This window comes from Oncorhynchus masou, chromosome 29 (assembly GCF_036934945.1).
Source record: "Oncorhynchus masou masou isolate Uvic2021 chromosome 29, UVic_Omas_1.1, whole genome shotgun sequence".
Taxonomy (NCBI): Eukaryota; Metazoa; Chordata; class Actinopteri; order Salmoniformes; family Salmonidae; genus Oncorhynchus; species Oncorhynchus masou.
The window spans coordinates 23,736,344-23,758,008 of NC_088240.1; the positions used below are offsets into that span (position 1 = coordinate 23,736,344).

The window sequence follows — 21,665 nt, forward strand, 5'->3', positions numbered from 1 at the left end:
AGATTTTAAATTAGAATGGCCAAATACTGTATAATAAGAAAGTGGATGTGTATGCACTGTTTGGGAGTTTTGGTCTGTGATATTTGTAACCCCGTCCCCAGGCTCAATTGCTACCACACATAGAGAGCCAGCTGGGTGGACTTGATAATATTGGTGACATGTGTTTTTGTGTGCAACATTTCCCTCAATTGCTAATTTTAGTAGTTTGTCCTTGAGTTGATTGAGCAGTCTAGAAAATGTGTCATTTGAGGGTTTTTGCTAACAGGGTTATTTGTAGGTAAACAGTTGTGTAATAGATGTGTCCTCAGTTAATTTTTCATAGTCTGAATTAGAGAATGAATTACAATTGCCTTGTTGTATTGTCGGTCTCTCCCCTCCCTCCCACATCCTCTGTGGTAACAACTTCATCCCCAATCTGCCATCACACACACACACACACACTTGTGCAATAACACAACTTTTCAAAGAGCATAAAGAGGTAGACATACTCCACCAAAGGTCTGTCTTCTGTCTCCTGGATTATTACATAGTAACCTGCTTAGCAACTAGGATATATACAGTGAAGTTCAACCACCACTCCAACACACACACTCTCCGTCCACATCTCACATCACATTGGTCAGTGGTTTTATCAAAACTATACATTTTAAAAAGAACATTTGAGAAATTGTAGTCTAAGTAGGGATATTCCTGCTTATTAGACCGATTTGTAAACTGATCAAAAATAAACACAACATGCAACAATTTCAAAGATTTTACTGAGTTACAGTTCAAATAAGGAAATATGAAAATTAAAAAAAAAAATTAGGCCCTAATCTATGGATTTCACAACTGGGAAAACAGATATGCATCTGTTTGCCAAAGAGACCTTTTAAAAAAGTAGGGGCGTGGATCAGAGAACCAGTCAGTATTTAGTGTGATCACCACTTGCTAAATGCAGCGCGACACATCTTCTTTGTATAGAGCTAGTTGATCAGGCTGTTTATTGTGGGCTGTGGAATGTTGTACCACTCCTCTTCAATGGCTGTGCGAAGTTGCTGGATGTTGGCGGGAACTGGAATACTCTGTCGTACATGTTGATCCAGAGCATTCCAAACATGCTCAATGGGTGACATGTCTAGTGAGTATGCAGACCATGGAAGAACTGGGACATGTTCTGCTTCCAGGAATTGTGTACAGATCCTTACGACAATGGACCTCAGGATCTCATTACGATATCTCTGTGCATTCAAATTGCAACCGATTTAAAATGCAATTGTGTTCGTTGTCCATAGCTTATGCCTGCCCATACTATAACCCCACCGCCACAATTTATTTAAATGTATTTTATTTAACCTTAACACTGTATCATATCTCCAGGGCTGTGGTGTTTTGAAGTGACCACAGAGGAAGAAGAGGTTCAGAGGTTTTGGGAGGGAGATTGATGTCATGTACCGGGCACTCTGTTCACAATGTTGACATCAGCAAACCACTCACCCACACGACGCCATACACGCTACACTGTCTGTCATCTGCCCGGTACAGTTGAAACCCGGGATTTAACCGTGAAGAGCACACTTTCCCAGCGTGCCAGTGGCCATTAAAGTTGAGCATTTGGCTACTGAAGTCAGTTACGACACCGAACTGCAGTCAGGTCAAGACCATGGTGAGGACGATGAGCATGTAGATGAGCTTCCCTGAGACGGTTTGTGACTGTTTGTGCAGTAAATTCTTCGGTTGTGCAAACCCACAGTTAACAGCAGCTGTCTGGGTGGCTGATGTCAGACGATCCCACAAGTGAAGAAGTCGGATGTGGAGGTCCCGGGCTGGCGTGGTTACACATGATCTGCGGTTGTGAGACCCCTTGGACTTACTGCCAAATTCTTCAAACGACATTGAAGGTGGCTTTTGGTAGAGAAATGAATATGAAATGCTCTGGCAACAGCTCTGGTGGACATTCCTGCAGTCAGCATGCCAATTGAATACTCCCTCAACTTGAGACATCTGTGACATTGTGTAGTGTAACAAAACTGCAAGTTTTAGTGTCCTTTTATTGTCCCCAGCACAAGGTGCGCCTGTAATGAGCATGCTGTTTAATCAGCTTCTTGATATGCCACATCTGTCAGGTGGATGGATTATTTGGCAAAATGATAAATGCTAACTAACAGGGATGTAGACAAATTTGTGCACACAATTTGAGAGAAATAAGCTTTTTATGCATATGGAACATTTCTGGGATCTTTTATTTCAGCTCATGAAACATAGGACCAACAATTTAAATGTTGTGTTTTACGTTTTTGTTCAGTATAGATTTAGATTTTTGGCGGGTTTATGAGTGGGTGAGTTGGGGTGGTGAATGCAGAACATTATTAGAGCAGACAGTGGGTTGTGGATTGAAACACAGTCCTGGTAGAGATACAAACATGGCATCAGAATCACATTGTTTATGTTTACTAATGTTTCACTATTAATGCTGCTGGTAGGGTTTCCTACCTTGGGACAAAACCTTTCAAGAGAGCAGTATCACACCATGACAATCAGGGTGTGTATGTGTGTGGAGAAAGTGAATGTGTGTGTGTGTTTGTGTAGGGGAGGCAGCAGTCTACTGCCCTCTGAATGACCTCTGGTTGAGAAATCTGAATGTCTACAACACACACACACACACACACACATTTGCCTGCAAAAAAAACCAACACGAACACACCAAGAGAAATGCATCTCAGCTGAAGAATGCTGTGGGTCTGAGGGCTGCCCAGCCTCTAATTATTCTACTGATGTAGTTGTGTGTGTATGGTAAACATTATCTCTTCTGTGATTCGCCTGTCAACATGACATAAACACAGCCGGTCTCTGCTTCACCAGGACCACTGCATTACATCACTTCTTTCATCTGCCTCTTCATCTCTCCATTTTCCGACTCCCTCATCCCTCTCTCCCCTGCCTGTGTGGATTGATCACACTGTGCTTCGACTGAAACACTAACAATAGTGAACCCATAAGCTACAGTAACTACAGCAAACATTGATCTAAACTACTGCCTGTGTCACTATGTTTGGCCAATTGTCATAATCTGCCATAGTATATTACGACTGCTTATGGCAAGTGACAGAACACCTGCTGCTCTGTGTGAACTGTGAGAGAGAAACAAAGAGAGAGAAAACGGAGAGAGACAGAAAGATATGTGAGCGGCTGTTACTAACTGGAGGCATGTTCTGTGTGTTTTGGATGTTTGTAGTTGACCTCCTTAGTGGCGTTCATCTTCAAACCACATGTCTCTGGTGAAACATTAATTCAGACATGTCTGCTGGCAGGCCAGTTCCAGCTCCACTACAGTAGAATCTGGGAGGTACAACACTGGGGCAGGATCAACAATGACATCAATCTCCCTCACCTAACCTCTCCTTCCTCTCTGTGGTCACTTCAAACACCACAACCCTGGAGATGTGATATGGCTGTGTGTGTGTGTGTGTGCAGGGAATGTGATAGTGGCCTGATGTCATGGAAAAAGGTGAGTTGTTGAGGGGTATCCTTTTTTAAAACAAAAACACACATTTACCAAGCACGCATGGATGCACACACGCAAACACACACGCGCTGAGTCAGGCTTGGCATCATTGGCGAATACTGTGTAGGTTGATCAGAGGAAAGGAAAAGGCAGTTCGTTTTTCAGCGGATCTAAGTGAAACTGAATTATTATCCCTCCCCATCTGCTGTTTTCAGTCACCCTAGTCAAAACATGGGCTTCAGTCACTGGTCAAGGGAAAACACTAACAGGCCCACTTGACAGAGATATTTCCCCTTCTGCCAAAGGTCTTCTTACTCATCCGTTCATACGGTGATAAACACTTACTTGTCATTCCCTCTTAACATGGTCAGCTGCTCCTCTAACCAGACCTCTTATTTCCCTCTGTTTTCTTTCATCTCTCTCCCCAGGTGTTGGTGGTTTCCATAGTAACCAGGGTCAGGTCGTGGTCGTCTTTGGGGCTGTGAGAGCCACTGCTTGTTTCCATACTGAACTGCCCTGAACACAAACAACACACATGTATGGTGCTTTCAAGACAACTGGGAACTCTGTAAAAAAAACAAGGTCAAATCATGAAGTCAGTGATCTTCGGGCGGAAGGTCGGAGCTCTAGAAAGATGCCCGAGTTCCCAACTTGGAATTCCGAGTTGGATAACCGTTCAAAGCCATTATTCCCAGTCAGAGCTCATTTGTTCCCGACTTCCTAGTTGTCTTGAAAGCACTGAAGTCGGGGATTTGTGGCTTACCGGTTGTTTTGAAAGCGACAACACACACTCACCATCGCACTCTCTGAACTCTGAAGACTTCCTGGTTACCACGACTACTATCCACTCTGTAGGCAACTCTAAAACAATGTTCTGTGGTCACTCCTGAAATCAGATAAAACATTTGAATTTGTAAGTGTTCTCACTGATAAACAATTACTAACACTGAGGGTCACTTCATGTGTTTAAAGAAGAGTGGTGACTCAGGGGTCGCTCAGTACGATGTTTCATCTCAGCTCCAACAGTCATTAAGTCAACATGATTAAAGGAGACTCATGTAAATATGTACGACATTATTTATCACACCATCAATAATCATTTTCATATAAACTTTTAGATGACCCTGAAAGAAGAAGAGAAGTTCTTAAAATGTGGCCCCAGCAAAACTGGGCTATGATGCTGTTACATAAGTGAAGTGGTCTGTTAACCATAAAACCTTAATAGATTTATTCAACCCAGAAAGGATATGAATCTATTTGATTTGCAGAAAATGCATCCAATGTGATCTGCCACGTTTTTGCCTCAGTAGAGAACACAGGTCACCCACAAACTCCCCAGCCTTTCTGAGTTCCCTAATTATTAACGAAACACCTACACTGAATTATCAAGACAAAAACTCCACCCACACAAGAAAAACAGAAGGCATTTTCTTGACCAGAGTGAGGGTGAACAGAGGCCTGGTGTAGAATAGATTATGCTTCCATCGAAAGGAATATACAGTGCCTTGGGAAAGTATTCAGACTCCTTGACCTTTTCCACTTTGTTACGTTACAGCCTTATTCTAAAATGGATTTTAAAAAACAATTTCGTCATCTACACACAATACCCCATAATGACAAAGCGAAAACAGGTTTTAATAAATGTTTGCTCGTTAATTTAAAAAAAACTTACCTTATTTACATAAGTATTCAGACCCTTTGCTATGAGAATCGAAATTGAGCTCAGGTGCATCCTATTGAACATCTTTGAGATGTTTCTACAACCTGATTGCAGTCACCAGTGGTAAATTCAGTTGATTGGACATGATTTGGAAAGGCACACATCTGTCTATATTAAGGTCCCACAGTTGACAGTGCATGTCAGAGAAAGAATCAAGCCATGAGGTTGAAGGAATTGCCCGTAGAGCTCCGAAACAGGATTGTGTCGAGGCACAGATCTGGGGAAGGGTACCAAAAGCATTCTGCAACACTGAAGGTCTTCACGAACACAGTGGCCTCCATCATTCTTAAATGGAACAAGTTTGGAACCACCAAGACTCTTCCTGGAGCTGGCCACATGGCCAAACTGAGCAATTGGGGAGAAGGGCCTTGGTCAGGGAGGTGACCGAGAACCCGATGGTCACTATGACAGAGCTCCAGAGTTCATCTGTGGAGATGGGAGAACTGTCCAGAAGGACAACCATTTCTTCAGCACTCCACCAATCAGGCATTTATGGTCGAGTACCAGCCGGAAGCCACTCCTCAGTAAAAGGCACATGACAGGCCACTTGGAGTTTGCCAAAAGGACTCTGACCAAGAGAAACAAGATTCTCTGGTCTGATGAAACCAAGATTGAACTCTTTGGCCTGAATATCAAAAAGTAATGTCTGGAGGAAACCTGGCACCATCCCTACGGTGAAGCACGGTGTTGGCAGAATCATGCTTCGGGGATGTTTTTCAGAGGCAGGGACTGGGAGACTAGTCCGGATCGAGGGAAAGATGATTGGAGGAAAGTACGGAGATCCTCGATGAAAACAATAAATCAATCAAATGTATTTATAAAGCCCTTTTTATATTAACAGATGTCAAAGTGCTATACAGAAACCCAGCCTAAAACCCCAAACAGCAAGCAATGCAGATATAGAAGCAGGGTGGCTAGGAAGAAACCTAGAGAGGAACCAGGCTCTGAGGGGGGGCTAGCCCTCTTCTGGCCATGCCGGGTGGAGATAACAGTACATGGCAATTAAGGCCAGATTGTTCTCCAAAAAGTTCAAACGTTCATAGATGACCAGCAGGGTCAAATAATTAATCACAGTGGTTGTAGAGGGTGCAACTGGTCAGCAACTCAGGAGTAAATGTCACTTGGCTTTTCATAGCCGAGCATTCAGAGGTCAAAACAGCAGGTGCAGTACAGAGAGAAAGTTGAAAACAGCAGGTCTGGGACAGGTAGCACGTCCAGTGAACAGGTAGCACGTCCAGTGAACAGGTCAGGGTTCCATAGTGCGGCTATGGAACCCTGACCTGTTCACTGGACGTGCAGAACAGTTGAAACTGGAGAAACAGTACGACCAGGTGGACGGGGGACAGCAAGGAGTCATCAGGACAGGTAGTCCTGAGGCATGGTCCTAGGGCTCAGGTCCTCCGGGAGGGGAGGGAGAGAATTTGAGGGAGGATACTTAAATTCACACAGGACACCGGATAAGAAAGGAGAATTACACCAGATATAATAAACTGACCCTAGCCCACCGGCACATAGTCTATTACAGCATACAACTTGCTCCAGAGCACTCAGGACCTCAGACTGGGGCGAAGGTTCACCTTCCAACAGGACAATAAACCTAAGCACACAGCCAAGACAAAGCAGGAGTGACTTCGGGACAAGTCTCTGAATGTCCTTAAGTGGCCCAACCAGAGCCCGGACTTGAACCCAACCGAACATCTCTGGAGAGACCTGAAAAAAACTGTACAGCGACGCTCCCCACCCAACCTGACAGAGCTTGACAGGATCTGCAGAGAAGAATGTGAGAAAGTCCCCAAATACAGTTGTGCCAAGCTTGAAGCGTCATACCCAAGAAGACTCAAGGCTGTAATCGCTGCCAAAGCTGTAATTTGAAAAGGATCTGAATATCTATGTTTCAGTTTATTTATATATATATATATATATATATATATATAAACACAGTTTTTGCTTTGTTATCAGGGGTATTGTGTGTAGATTAGATTTATTTTTAATCCATTTTAGAATAAGGCTGTAAAGTAACAAAATGTGGAAAATGTCAAAGGGTCTGAATACTTTCCGAATGCACTTTATCTGTCTATTTGTGGAAAAATCATCCTGATTAACTCTTTAGTCATATCCCAGTTGACCTATTTGCTTATGGTCTTGTCTACACCTAGTGATCTGTTTTTTACATAAACATTTTAAAATATTTTTTTCTTGGAACGGCAATCCAGACAAAATTAAATGAGCCTATTTATATAATGAATATGAATTCAGAGGGCAGAAATTATGAAATATTAAAGCATTAGACCTATCACTAGAAGCTTCAGTCATACAAAAGTTGTACTTAAATCCAAACTGGTTCTCTAGCAGATTAGTAAGAACGTCTCACCACATGTTCAAGAATGGCCTTTTCCCCTTTATTCAGATTACAACCTCTCACTCAGTTATTTGAATATGAAATAATCTCCAAAATATCGCTATTTTTAAAAATAGCCATATAAAGTTGGTTGCAATTTCAGTTTAATCCACCAGAAAAGACAGAACAAATAATACAACAAATAATGTGTTTAAACTCAAATGTACTAACTGATGAAAAAATATGTTTTTCAAATAAATAAAATAAGTATAATCTTTGTAAATGATATCATAAATAGGATTGGTGGAGTTGTCACACGTTGCTAACAAAAATATGGAAATTACTGCTCTACCCAAAATTACAACCAACTAATTGCAGCATTACCGCAAAAATGGAGGCAAGCAGAAGGGGGGAAATGTAAAGAACTTGTCTGTTGGCCCTGCATTAATGAACAAACTTGGTTTAAAGAAAATAATGACAAATAAAAAAGTATACCAGTTTAATTTAAGGAACAAAAAAATTGACAGCTACAATTTGCAAAATAGTTGAAGAGATTTTCGATGTAGCGATTCCATGGTTTATGAACTGATAAAAACGACTCCTGATACAAAACATAGAATTTTTTGTAACTAATATGTTATATTGGGGATACAACCATCCCAGCCCTGCAAATGTAGCTGCAAAGACACAATCATTAGAGAACTTGTTTTGGTACTGTCCATATGTAGTTTGTTTTTGGTTATAGGTCCAGGAATGGCTTAAGAATTGCAACATTTACCTGGAGTTAATGCTGCAGATAGCAATACTGGGTGATTTGAAAAGTCATAGTCAATCAATCAATAACAAACATTTTTGCTAAAAGTGCTATTTATTTACAATCTGTAGAAACTATGAGAATAGAAAGGTTCAGAACTTTTGTGAAACATCACAGCTCAGTTAAAATATGACAAATAGAAATCCAACATGGATGGTGTTAAGAGAGAGATGGGAGGGTTTGAGTGGAGCTGAAGGGTGGGGCTAATGAAAACATTTTTTAACCTATATTTAACTAGGCAAGTCAGTTAAGAACAAATTCTTATTTACAATGACGGCCTAGGAACAGTGGGCTAATTGCCTTGTTCAGGGGCAGAACAGATTTTCACCTTATCAGCTTGGGGATTCGATCTAGCAACCTTTCGGATACTGGCCCAACACTCTAACCACTAGGCTAATAAGATAACTCATGTAAAATATATTGTGTCCATAAAATGTATATAGGTTCAGAACTTTTGTGAAACAGCAGTTAAAAATATGGCAAATAGAACTGGATGGTCTTCAGAAATACAGTGGGGCAAAAAAGTATTTAGTCAGCCACCAATTGTGCAAGTTCTCCCACTTAAAAAGATGAGGCCTGTAATTTTCATCATAGGTACACTTCAACTATGACAGACAAAATGAGAAGAAAAAAAAAGAAAAAAAATCACATTGTAGGATTTTTAATGAATTTATTTGCAAATTATGGTGGAAAATAAGTATTTGGTCACCTAAAAACAAGCAAGATTTCTGGCTCTCACAGACCTGTAACTTCTTCTTTAAGAGGCTCCTCTGTCCTCCACACGTTACCTGTATTAATGGCACCTGTTTGAACTTGTTATCAGTATAAAAGACACCTGTCCACAACCTCAAACAGTCACACTCCAAACTCCACTATGGCCAAGACCAAAGAGCTGTCAAAGGACACCAGAAACAAAATTGTAGACCTGCACCAGGCTGGGAAGACTGAATCTGCAATAGGTAAGCAGCTTGGTTTGAAGAAATCAACTGTGGGAGCAATTATTAGGAAATGGAAGACATACAAGACCACTGATAATCTCCCTCGATCTGGGTTTCCAAGCAAGATCTCACCCCGTGGGGTCAAAGTGATCACAAGAACGGTGAGCAAAAATCCCAGAACCACACGGGGGGACCTAGTGAATGACCTGCAGAGAGCTGGGACCAAAGTAACAAAGCCTACCATCAGTAACACACTACGCCGCCAGGGACTCAAATCCTGCAGTGCCAGACGTGTCCCCCTGCTTAAGTCAGTACATGTCCAGGCCCGTCTGAAGTTTGCTAGAGAGCATTTGGATGATCCAGAAGAAGATTGGGAGAATGTCACATGGTCAGATGAAACCAAAATTGAACTTTTTGGTAAAAACTCAACTTGTCGTGTTTGGAGGACAAAGAATGCGGAGTTGCATCCAAAGAACACCATACCTACTGTGAAGCATGGGGGTGGAAACATCATGCTTTGGGGCTGTTTTTCTGCAAAGGGACCTGGACGACTGATCCGTGTCTAGGAAAGAATAAATGGGGCCATATATCATGAGATTTTGAGTGAAAACCTCCATCAGCAAGGGCATTGAAGATGAAACGTGGCTGGGTCTTTCAGCATGACAATGATCCCAAACACACCGCCCGGGCAACGAAGGAGTGGCTTCGTAAGAAGCATTTCAAGGTCCTGGAGTGGCCAAGCCAGTCTCCAGATCTCAACCCCATAGAAAATCTTTGGAGGGAGTTGAAAGTCCATGTTGCCCAGCAACAGCCCCAAAACATCACTGCTCTAGAGGAGATTTGCATGGAGGAATGGGCCAAAATACCAGCAGTGTGTGAAAACCTTGTGAAGACTTACAGAAAACGTTTGACCTCTGTCACTGCCAACAAATGGTATATAAACAAAGTACTGAGATAAACTTTTGTTATTGACCAAATACTTATTTTCCACCATAATTTGCAAATAAATTAATTTAAAAAAATCTACAATGTGATTTTCTGGATTTTTTCCTCTCATTTTGTCTGTCATAGTTGAAGTGTACATATGATGAAATTTACAGGCCTCTCATCTTTTTAAGTGGGAGAACTTGCACAATTGGTGGCTGACTAAATACTTTTTTTTGCCCCACTGTAGATGGGAGGGGTTGAGGGATAGGAGTAAAAACAAAACTATTGTAAAATACATTGTGTCCGTAAAATGTATATAGTATGTATAAGTTGAAAGTAAAAGCCTAACTGTTATTGTTCATTAGTTTATTCCAATTTGGGGAGGGGTAGTAGGGTTACTGGAAAAGAATACAGGAAAATAGATTTAAAAATAGATGGATAGATGATGTAGCTGGAGTTCCCCTCACAGACACAAAGCCTTGAGCCTGTATGTAATGGATTCCATAGGCCTGACTTAAACCCCCCTCCTCTCCAGTGGTCTCTCCCCACAACCTTGCCGTTTGTTGGTGTAGGGAGGGAAGTGATGTCACTGGCCAGTTGAATCACAGCCGACCCAGGGGTGAATTCCAGACCTGGGCCCAGCCTGTCTGACGTCAGAGGCAGACCACACCAGTCACAGCCAGAGAGTCAGATGTCAATAATGTAAATAACAGAATACGCACCCGAGAGGGTGAGGCGCTGACTAACAGAACTTTGTGGTTTCAATAAATCAGTTGGTTGCACATGCGCTGCTCAGGCCCCCGAGGAGGAGTCCGTTGTCCATGATCAAATAAGAGCGCACACCCTATAACATGAGGTGCTGACAGACTATAATAAAGATATGGAAGTCCTCATTGCAGCGCAAGTTTCATTCACTTGGTCCCACTTGAAAATCCAGGCTTCTCTGACTGGCAGAGATGTGCCTCTCTGTCACATTCCAAAGCTTGTGTATCACAGCGATAAGCCTGCAATTATCTTTCTCCCCCTCCTGTCAGAAAGATAGACAGACACTAGCTACCATTCATCTCAGGCCTCTGGGGCAGAACAGCACACTGACAGGCCCTCAGCATTGTGCTGTAACACTAATGCCTAATTACAGACATATGGATGGGAGGGAAACCATGTGTAATTACATACAGTACCAACAATGTCTGTCTGTGTGGCAGCATGGATGAATAAACACGTACAAAAAACACTTGTCAGGAACAGAAGAGTTTGGATTGGTTAAGTAATCTCTATTTCTTCTTAGAATGACAAATTATCCGTTTTCGTGGTACAACCGTTGACATGACGCAAGCAAAGTGACTGCTTGTTTGAATGGCAGTTCCCCCCACTCCAAAATAATCCCAAAACACCTGGATGAGGTGTATGCAAAAGCAAGTCTTACAGAAAGTCAATTTTAATGGTTTCTAGCATAGCCTATAAGTGACAACATTCTCTACATCACACAAATCTGTATACTAGGTAGGTAATTAGGCAGAATCAGGATATCAGAGCACATGAAAAAGCTTTATTGTTACACACAGCTTAAACAATGACAAATAGTGCTTCGACGTCAAGCTTAGAATGTGTCAGCTTTTTAGCAATGTCACTAGAAGGGGTTTAGTAGTGGACTCACTGTTATAACTTACATAAATTAGCATTAAATACCTTATTTGACAAGATTTTACAAAGAAGCAGGAAAAATACAGGATCGAGTAAACACAGGTTGCCTTCTGCTGTGCAAGACAGGATGATAGTAACACTGCAGCACTGACAGCAACAAAACAGACCTATACACCTGATAGTACATCTGATACTGTGGAGTCATTTCTCTGCAGACGCACATTCAGCTTTATATAACACCTAGCGGCAGGCAGGCGGCCAGACAGGTGGCCTGTGAAGGAAAACATAAGAATGTACAGGTAAAATAAATACAGTGATTGATACAGGAAGGCCCGACAGACAGGTGGCCAGACAGGCGGCCAGGCAGGCGGCCAGACAGGTGGCCTGTGAAGGAAAACATAAGAATGTACAGGTACAATAAATACAGTGATTGATACAGGAAGGCCCGACAGATGAGCTGTCTATAAGTTTACAATCCCCATCAGAGACTCTGGAGACTGTATTATAATGTGGCATAGTTGGCTAACTCTTACAGGTTCTATATACTCTCTCCTCCATACAGTCCTCTTTGATTACATAGATTTTCTCCTATTAATACCTACTTTTCCCCTATACATTTTGGGAATGTGTTTTTTATTACAACTTTTAAAGTACTTTTGATTAAGCGTTCAGATACGTTAAGGTTATAAACAATGAAACATATCCTTCATATTTCACATGGATCAGCAACATTTGGCAGCTCAGAGAATCAGTGTTAATACATAAGGCATCAGCAGTGGCCTCCTATTGTACTGTATGCTGTCATGGAGTTTGACAACGGGGAGTCTATAGTGTATGCTGTCAGGGAGTTTGACAACGGGGAGTCTATACTGTATGCTGTCATGGAGTTTGACAACGGGGAGTCTATACTGTATGCTGTCAGGGAGTTTGACAACGGGGAGTCTATACTGTATGCTGTCAGGGAGTTTGACAACGGGGAGTCTATACTGTATGCTGTCAGGGAGTTTGACAACGGGGAGTCTATACTGTATGCTGTCAGGGAGTTTGACAACGGGGAGTCTATACTGTATGCTGTCAGGGAGTGTGACAATGTGGATTCTATAGTGTATGCTGTCAGGGAGTTTGACAACGTGGATTCTATACTGTATGCTGTCAGGGAGTTTGACAACGTGGAGTCTATACTGTATGCTGTCAGGGAGTTTGACAACGGGGAGTCTATACTGTATGCTGTCAGGGAGTTTGACAACGGGGAGTCTATACTGTATGCTGTCAGGGAGTTTGACAACGGGGAGTCTATACTGTATGCTGTCAGGGAGTGTGACAACGGGGAGTCTATACTGTATACTGTCAGGGAGTTTGACAACGTGGATTCTATAGTGTATGCTGTCAGGGAGTTTGACAACGTGGATTCTATAGTGTATGCTGTCAGGGAGTTTGACAATGTGGAGTCTATACTGTATGCTGTCAGGGAGTTTGACAACGTGGATTCTAGTGTATACTGTCAGGGATTTTGACAACGGGGAATCTATACTGTATGCTGTCAGGGAGTTTGACAACGGGGAGTCTATAGTGTATACTGTCAGGGAGTTTGACAACGGGGAGTCTATACTGTATGCTGTCAGGGAGTTTGACAACGGGGAGTCTATAGTGTATGCTGTCAGGGAGTTTGACAACGGGGAGTCTATAGTGTATGCTGTCAGGGAGTTTTACAACGGGGAGTCTATACTGTATGCTGTCAGGGAGTTTGACAACGGGGAGTCTATAGTGTATGCTGTCAGGGAGTTTGACAACGGGGAGTCTATAGTGTATGCTGTCAGGGAGTTTTACAACGGGGAGTCTATACTGTATGCTGTCAGGGAGTTTGACAACGGGGAGTCTATACTGTATGCTGTCAGGGAGTGTGACAACGGGGAGTCTATACTGTATGCTGTCAGGGAGTGTGACAACGGGGAGTCTATACTGTATACTGTCAGGGAGTTTGACAGCGTGGAGTCTATACTGTATACTGTCAGGGAGTTTGACAACGGGGAGTCTATAGTGTATACTGTCAGGGAGTTTGACAACGTGGATTCTAGTGTATACTGTCAGGGAGTTTGACAACGGGGAGTCTATAGTGTATGCTGTCAGGGAGTGTGACAACGGGGAGTCTATAGTGTATGCTGTCAGGGAGTTTGACAACGGGGAGTCTATAGTGTATGCTGTCAGGGAGTTTGACAACGGGGAGTCTATACTGTATGCTGTCAGGGAGTTTGACAACGGGGAGTCTATAGTGTATGCTGTCAGGGAGTTTGACAACGGGGAGTCTATACTGTATGCTGTCAGGGAGTTTGACAACGGGGAGTCTATAGTGTATGCTGTCAGGGAGTTTGACAACGGGAGTCTATAGTGTATGCTGTCAGGGAGTTTGACAACGGGAGTCTATACTGTATGCTGTCAGGGAGTTTGACAACGGGAGTCTATACTGTATACTGTCAGGGAGTTTGACAACGTGGATTCTATACTGTATGCTGTCAGGGAGTTTGACAACGGGGAGTCTATACTGTATACTGTCAGGGAGTTTGACAACGTGGATTCTATACTGTATGCTGTCAGGGAGTTTGACAACGGGGAGTCTATAGTGTATGCTGTCAGGGAGTTTGACAACGGGGAGTCTATAGTGTATGCAGTCAGGGAGTTTGACAACGGGGAGTCTATACTGTATGCTGTCAGGGAGTTTTAACTGGGGATATGTACAGCTGAAGTGTCATTGGGGCTCGTTCAAGGACAGGCATGTCAATATAATAATATTCAAGTGATGAAGAGCATGAGGATCAGGCCATGCCTGCTACTAAACACAGAACGACTGCTGATGATGTAGCTATAGTACAGTGCAGAAATATAGAAATGAACCATTTCAGGGGTACAGGCATGCTGGTTGTAATTGATCACAGCACAAAGGCCTGCTAATGCAGTCATTGAAATGTCATAATATAATACCGAGAGTGTTCTAAGATCTCCCTCCTCAAAGGGTTAATGAACTAGAATCTGTTCGGTTGTTACAGTGACGGCAGCAGCAGAACAGCCATGAACTGTTCAATGTGGGCATGCAGGCCATGGTATATTTAAGCAATAAGGGTAAGAGGTGTGGTATATGGCCAATATACCACGGCTAAGGGCTGTTCTTAGGCACAACACAACGCAGAGTGCTTGGATACAGCCCTTAGCTGTGGTATATTGGCCATAAACAACAAACCCCCGAAGGTGCCTTATTACTATTATAAACTGGTTGACAACGTAATTAGAACAGTAAAAACAAATGCTTTGTCATACCCGGGTATACGGACTGTCAGCCAATCAGCATTCAGGGCTTGAACCACCCAGTTTATAATACAGCGTAGAGATGCCACAGCATGGTCAATATCCCCATAATTTCACATTGTCTGAAATTCCCTTAATACAAATCATCATAACAGCGTGTCACAACGCCAGAGATTCCTTTAGGGTCTGTGTGTGTGTTGGCTACTGTGGTTGACTGACTGTGTGTGACTAAGGTTAACCTTAACAGGATATGGGGCCACTCACTCAGAAGTGTCATCACATTGTGGTATCATCTATAAGGAGGCAGAAGCCTGGGGCAACCAGAGTGGAAATGCCCATCCTCACCTCCCTAAAAGTGCATTCATAGCAGGAGTAGTGCAGGATGTGTGTGTGTTTGTGTTGGGGGTAAGAGAGGGAAGCTGCGGGGGTCAGATTCCCTAAGCTGTGTGTGTGCACTGAGCTATAAACCGATCAGTTGTGGTTGAGAGATGCAGACTGAGAACATGTCTTTAATTAGGACATGTACTGTGTGTGTCATAGGATGTTCCCAGCAGTGGACAAGGCCCTTCTAGATAACCAGTGCATCACATGGATAAAGCACGCTATAGTAGGAAGTCTCTACTGTAGCTAATGGCAACATACAGCTGACTGATAATCAAGACTTCCTTCATATAATAGAGCAGTTTCTCATATTTCACTTCAAATCATAAATCTTAGTAACATCCTTTAGAAATAAAATGTTTGATAAAAACAAATCTGCTGCTAGGTTCATTGTGTGTTTTACACTTATAGCATAGTAGACACATAGATATTATATCATGTAATGTGACCCATTATATTGAAACCACTCATATGTTGTAAACAATTATCTTCTCAAAGGACATGTGCTCTTAAACTCAGTTATACTCATCGTGAAGGGGGTTAAAATCAACATGCACTTGTATTCGTGCGAGTGTATTCATGTGAGTGTATTCATGTGTGTGTCGTTGGTCCCTAATCATGTGGAAACACCACCACAGAGGAGAGCTAAGGTGATGACATCATCTGGCCTGCAGCTATGGGGATTCCCTAACAGAAAACACATTCATCTCTTTTTCCCTCCTCTCCCTTTCACTGACATTTCTCTACCCCTCGATCTAACACGGTTCAGGTCCCCCCCCTGTCTCCGTACGTCTGTCATATTCCCCTTTTTCTGTGTAACAGAGGTTAAGGTTACTCTCTCGCTCTCCCCCTGTAACAAAGGTTACTCTCTCGCTCTCCCCCTGTAACAAAGGTTACTCTCTCGCTCTCCCCCTGTAACAAAGGTTACTCTCTCGCTCTCCCCCTGTAACAAAGGTTACTCTCTCGCTCTCCCCCTGTAACAAAGGTTACTCTCTCGCTCTCCCCCTGTAACAAAGGTTACTCTCTCGCTCTCCCCCTGTAACAAAGGTTACTCTCTCGCTCTCCCCCTGTAACAAAGGTTACTCTCTCGCTCTCCCCCTGTAACAGAGGTTAAGGTTACTCTCTCGCTCTCCCCCTGTAACAGAGGTTAATGTTACTCTCTCGCCCTCCCCTGTAACAGAGGTTAAAGCTACTCTCTCGCCCTCCCCTGTAACAGAAGGTTACTGTCTGTAACAGAGGTTGAAGTTACTCTGTAGCACCAGGGTAGGAACGCTTTAACAAAGCCAGTAGTCAACGACAGCACACTAATCAACCTGTGATATACAGACCAATATTAAAGGGATACTTTGGGATTTTGGCAATGAAGAGTCATATAAACCAATGGATACCAGATATGCCTCTGCGTGCAGTTTGAAAGATGCTAACTAGTGCAATGAGTGGATGTCTATGGGTAACTGCTGGCATGCTAGTAGATACCATAGACTCCCAGTCATTGCGCCAACGCTATCCGGATGTTCATCTGACTGAGGGAATAGAAAATCCAGAAGAATCCCTTTAAAAACAACCACAACAAAACCAGAGAAGAGAGAAGAAAATACACAATTGCTTTCAGTTACGGTATGCAATATGCCCACACACAATAATAAGAATTGCTGTTTTTAATAGCGCCCTCTGGGTAATGATGGGGGTACAGCCCTATAAGGGACAGGATCCACGGTACGAGGAGGCTAGATTGGGGGTTCGGGGTTTGGCAGGTACGCTGCACATCACTGAGAAGTGATGTTAATCTTCATAGGGTTTAGTTTAACAGGTAGTGCTGACTATGTAGCAGGCTTGACAGATATACTGTACAGTAAGTAGTGTTGGGGAGAGGTAAGGAGGGAGGGGAGGTAGGAGAGGTGCAGTGAGCCTAAGCGTGCTCCAGGAGCCACTGGAAGAGGGGAGTGTGGTGGGATGCTCTCCCCGCCTCTCTGGGTTCAGACTGTGGTGGGGTGTGTGTTTGGGTCTCCTCACAGTAACGCAGCAGGGCTTGGAGCAGCTCTCCGACCTTCCACTCCTTCAGCCTCTGGACCACCGCAGGCAGCTGGAAGGGCAGACAGAACACAGCTCAGCAAGCAGTAACTAATACACCACAGTAAAGACTGAGGTACCACTGTGTGTGTAATCCTTTGGTCGTGGGTTAAGGTTACTCACCTGCTGCAGCTCACTGCTGCCACTAGGACTCAGCTGAACCATGGGCAGGTCAGCCATGGAGGCCGCCGCCCACTGCAGCATGCTCCTGAGCTGGGGGTCAAAGGTCATGTGCTGTGGGCCAGGAGTCATCTCCCTGAGCTCAGAATTTACCACCAGGAAGTGCCTGTAAGCCTGAGCCTGGCCCACACGCACTGAACCTGAAGGGGGAGAGAAGAGATATCAGCTTCCTCCCACTCCTGTCTCTGTCTGACAGTCGTCCTGTCTCTGACAGTTGTCCTGTCTCTGACAGTCGTCCTGTCTCTGACAGTCGTGTTTCCTCTCCTCTGGTGGTGGGCCAAGCCTGTTTCACACACTCCCTCCCCCACTTGGCTGGCTGGGCCCAGGTCTGACACAGCCTGGAGCCTTAACCCCTCAGTCCACTGGGGAATCTGGTCTGACAGGCAGAGACCTCAGGCAGAGACCTCAGGCAGAGACCTCAGGCAGAGACCTCAGGCAGAGACCTCAGGCAGAGACCTCAGGCAGAATAGATGAATGAGTGGCAGTTTGGCTGAATGTGTGGGCGGTGGGTGAATTCCCCTCCTAGCAGCACAGACACACACACACAGGGCCAAGACTCCTAGTCTAACCACTCTTAATCTATAGCAGGGAACTACGTATTACCACACAGGACTTAGAAGGACAGGGATATGTCTTCATGATGCTCAGGTGGTACTGTTTGTAGTGTGGCTGTGCAACATGGTAAGGTATGTACTGTTTGTAGCTGATAGGAACCAAGTTACTATCAAATACGTCATGTAGAAATGACTCGGATAATATAAAGCAACCTATTTGCCATCGATATCCGGTGCAGTTAATGATAGAAGTAACTATGTCATACCGCATGATTCATCCTTGGTCTCGAGCTCCTTGTCCTCAGTGCCTTCACTGTGGAGTGAGAAATATTACACTGGTAAGAGAACTGACCAGCACAGGACCATTGTAAACAAAAGAAAGAAAGAAATATCACGAGAGAGAGAGAGAGAGAGAGAGAGAGAGAGAGAGAGAGAGAGAATATAGGAAGAAGAGAGAGAGCAAATAGAGGAAGAAGAGAGGGAGCAGATAGTTGAGAGGGAGCAGGCAGAAGGCAGACTCTGGAGCCACACAGCATGCAAGAGGATACTGCAAGACAGACCACAGCTCCCAACATGCAAATTGGCATATAGCAAATCTGAATTTCAAATAGGTTATAGTGCACTACTTCTGTCTGCAGTCATATCTATTTCTTAGGACATTACATTAGTGAACTAGACCTGCGACATTACATTAGTGAACTAGACCTGGGACATTACATTAGTGAACTCGACCTGGGACATTACATTAGTGAACTCGACCTGGGACATTACATTAGTGAACTAGACCTGGGACATTACATTAGTGAACTAGACCTGGGACATTACATTAGTGAACTAGACCTGGGACATTACATTAGTGAACTCGACCTGGGACATTACATTAGTGAACTCGACCTGGGACATTACATTAGTGAACTTGACCTGGGACATTACATTAGTGAACTCGACCTGGGACATTACATTAGTGAACTTGACCTGGGACATTACATTAGTGAACTTGACCTGGGACAATACATTAGTGAACTAGACCTCGGCGACATTGACAAAAATCCATATCGCGATAAATTGCCTGAATTAATGCAATAACGATAAATAGAACAATAAGTTAATAACAGTAATGAGTTTGATGGTTGTAGCCATCAATTGTCCCGTTAACAATCACCCATTTATTTCATTTCCAAACTTCACATTTCTATAGTACAGGTTACTTCTCGTAATTAACAATATCAGCATAATCCATGCAATAAATGATTGGTATGGTTGGTGTCGATAATTTGATTTATCATCAGCAACTCCCAGCATGCTCATCTCTCCCAGTCCCCTGACTTTAGCTCTCCCCAACTGACCCTTACAGTGGAAACAGTCAGAGCTTCTCTCATAGTCCTACATTCCTACCATAGTGAGTATTCACTCTTCACTATGCTTAATCATTAGCAGGAGATTAAATGTAATGCCTAAGGACTTATAAAATCATACTTTCCATATCTCTACTGTATATTCACTACCGGTCAAAAGTTTTAGAACACCTACTCATTCATGGGATTTTCTTTATTTTCACAGTGTAGAATAATAGTGAAGACATCAAAACTATGAAATAACACATATGGAATCATGTTGTAACCAAAAAAGTGTTACACAAATCAAAATATATTTAAGATTTTTCAAATAGCCAACCTTTGCCTTGTCAGCTTTGCACACGCTTGGCATTCTCTCAACCAGCTTCACCTGGAATGCTTTTCCAACAGTATTGAAGTTCCCACATATGCTGAGCACTTGTTGGCTGCTTTTCCTTCACTCTGCGGTCCGACTCATCTCAAACCATCTCAATTGGGTTGAGGTACAGGGCTTGTGGAGACCGGGTCATCTGATGCAGCTCTCTCCATCACTCTCCTTCTTGGTCAAATAGCCCTTACACAACCTGGAGGTGTATTGGGTCATTGTCCTGTTGAAAAACAAATGATAGTGGGACTAAGCGCAAACCAGATGGGATGGCGTATCGCTGCGGTAGCAATGCTGGTTATGTGTGCCTTGAATTCTAAATTAATCCCAGTGCCGCCAGCCAAGCACCCCACACCATAACACCACCTCTTCCATGCTTTACGGTGGAAAATACACATTCAGAGATCATCCGTTCACCCACATAAGGACATGGGGTTAGAACCAAAAATCTCCAATTTGGACTCCAGACCAAAGGACAAATTTCCACTCGTGTTTCATGGCCCAAGCAAGTATCTTCTTTATATTGGTAGTCTTTAATAGTGGTTTATTTGCTGCAATTAAACCAATAAGGCCTGATTCACACAGTCTCCTCTGAACAGTTGATGTTGAGATGTCTGTTACTTGAACTCTGAAGCATTTATTTGGGCTGCAATTTCTGAGGCTGGTAACTCTAATGAACTTATCTTCTTCAGCAGAGGTAACTCTGGGTCTTCCCTTCCTGTGGAGGTCCTCATGAGAGCTAGTTTCATAGCTCTTGATGGATTTTGCGACTGCACTTGAAGAAATTTCCAAAGTTCTTGAAATTTTCCGTATTGACTGACCTTCATGTCTTAAAGTAGTGATGATGTGTCGTTTCTCTTTGCTTATTTGAGTTGTTGTTGCTATAATATGGACTCTTTTACCAAATAGGGCAATCATCTGTATATCACCCCTACCTTGTCACAACAACTGATTGGCTCAAACGCATTATGAAAGAAAGAAATTCCACAAATTAACTTTTAAACAAGGCATACCGGTTAATTGAAATGCATTCCAGGTGACTACCTCATGAAGCTGGTTGTGAGAATGCCAAGAGTGTGCAAAGCTGTCATGGCAAAAGGTGGCTATTTGAAGAATCTGACATAAAATATATTTTGATATGTTCATCACTTTTTTGGTTACTACATGATTCCATATGTGTTATTTCAGTGTTGATGTCTTCACTATTATTCTTCAAATTAGAAAATAGTTTTAAAAAATAAAGAAAAACCCTTGAATGAGTAGTAAGTGTTCTAAAACGTTTGACTGGTAGTGTATACATAATGAAAATATTTACCGTGTGATTTGCCAAGCGGCAATCTTGTAAAAATAAATCTACAGTTGTACATTTATTTACAGATCCCAGGGCAACAGACAACAGATTCCATTACACTTGGATCATTAACCTCTCCCATTGTCTAGCCTATACTGTATATAGATATGACTTTCCTCCTGGAGTAGGGTGGGCTTTCTCATTGTACTGTCTAGATATCCCTTACCGCAGGACTAGGGTGGGAGGTCTAAATGAGTCTTGTCATCAGTTTCCACTAGTTGAGGAGAGTCTGAGGAGAGCTCTGGTCA

The 21,665-nt window shown here is 43.1% G+C and overlaps 1 protein-coding gene across 4 annotated transcripts in view; it reads right to left on the reverse strand.

The window, feature by feature from the left end:
- Positions 1–14,321: 14,321 nt before the first annotated feature.
- The window catches only part of akap11 (A kinase (PRKA) anchor protein 11), a 31,265-nt gene continuing 23,921 nt past the window's right edge, over positions 14,322–21,665 (reverse strand). For all 4 annotated transcript variants that reach the window (XM_064944328.1, XM_064944329.1, XM_064944326.1 and 1 more), the window contains 3 exons: positions 18,614–18,660; positions 17,737–17,933; positions 14,322–17,626 (listed from right to left, as the gene is read on the reverse strand). In XM_064944328.1, coding sequence (XP_064800400.1) covers positions 17,453–17,626; positions 17,737–17,933; positions 18,614–18,660 — 418 coding nt within the window. In that variant the 3' untranslated portion in view covers positions 14,322–17,452. The remainder of the gene's footprint in view (positions 17,627–17,736; positions 17,934–18,613; positions 18,661–21,665) is intronic.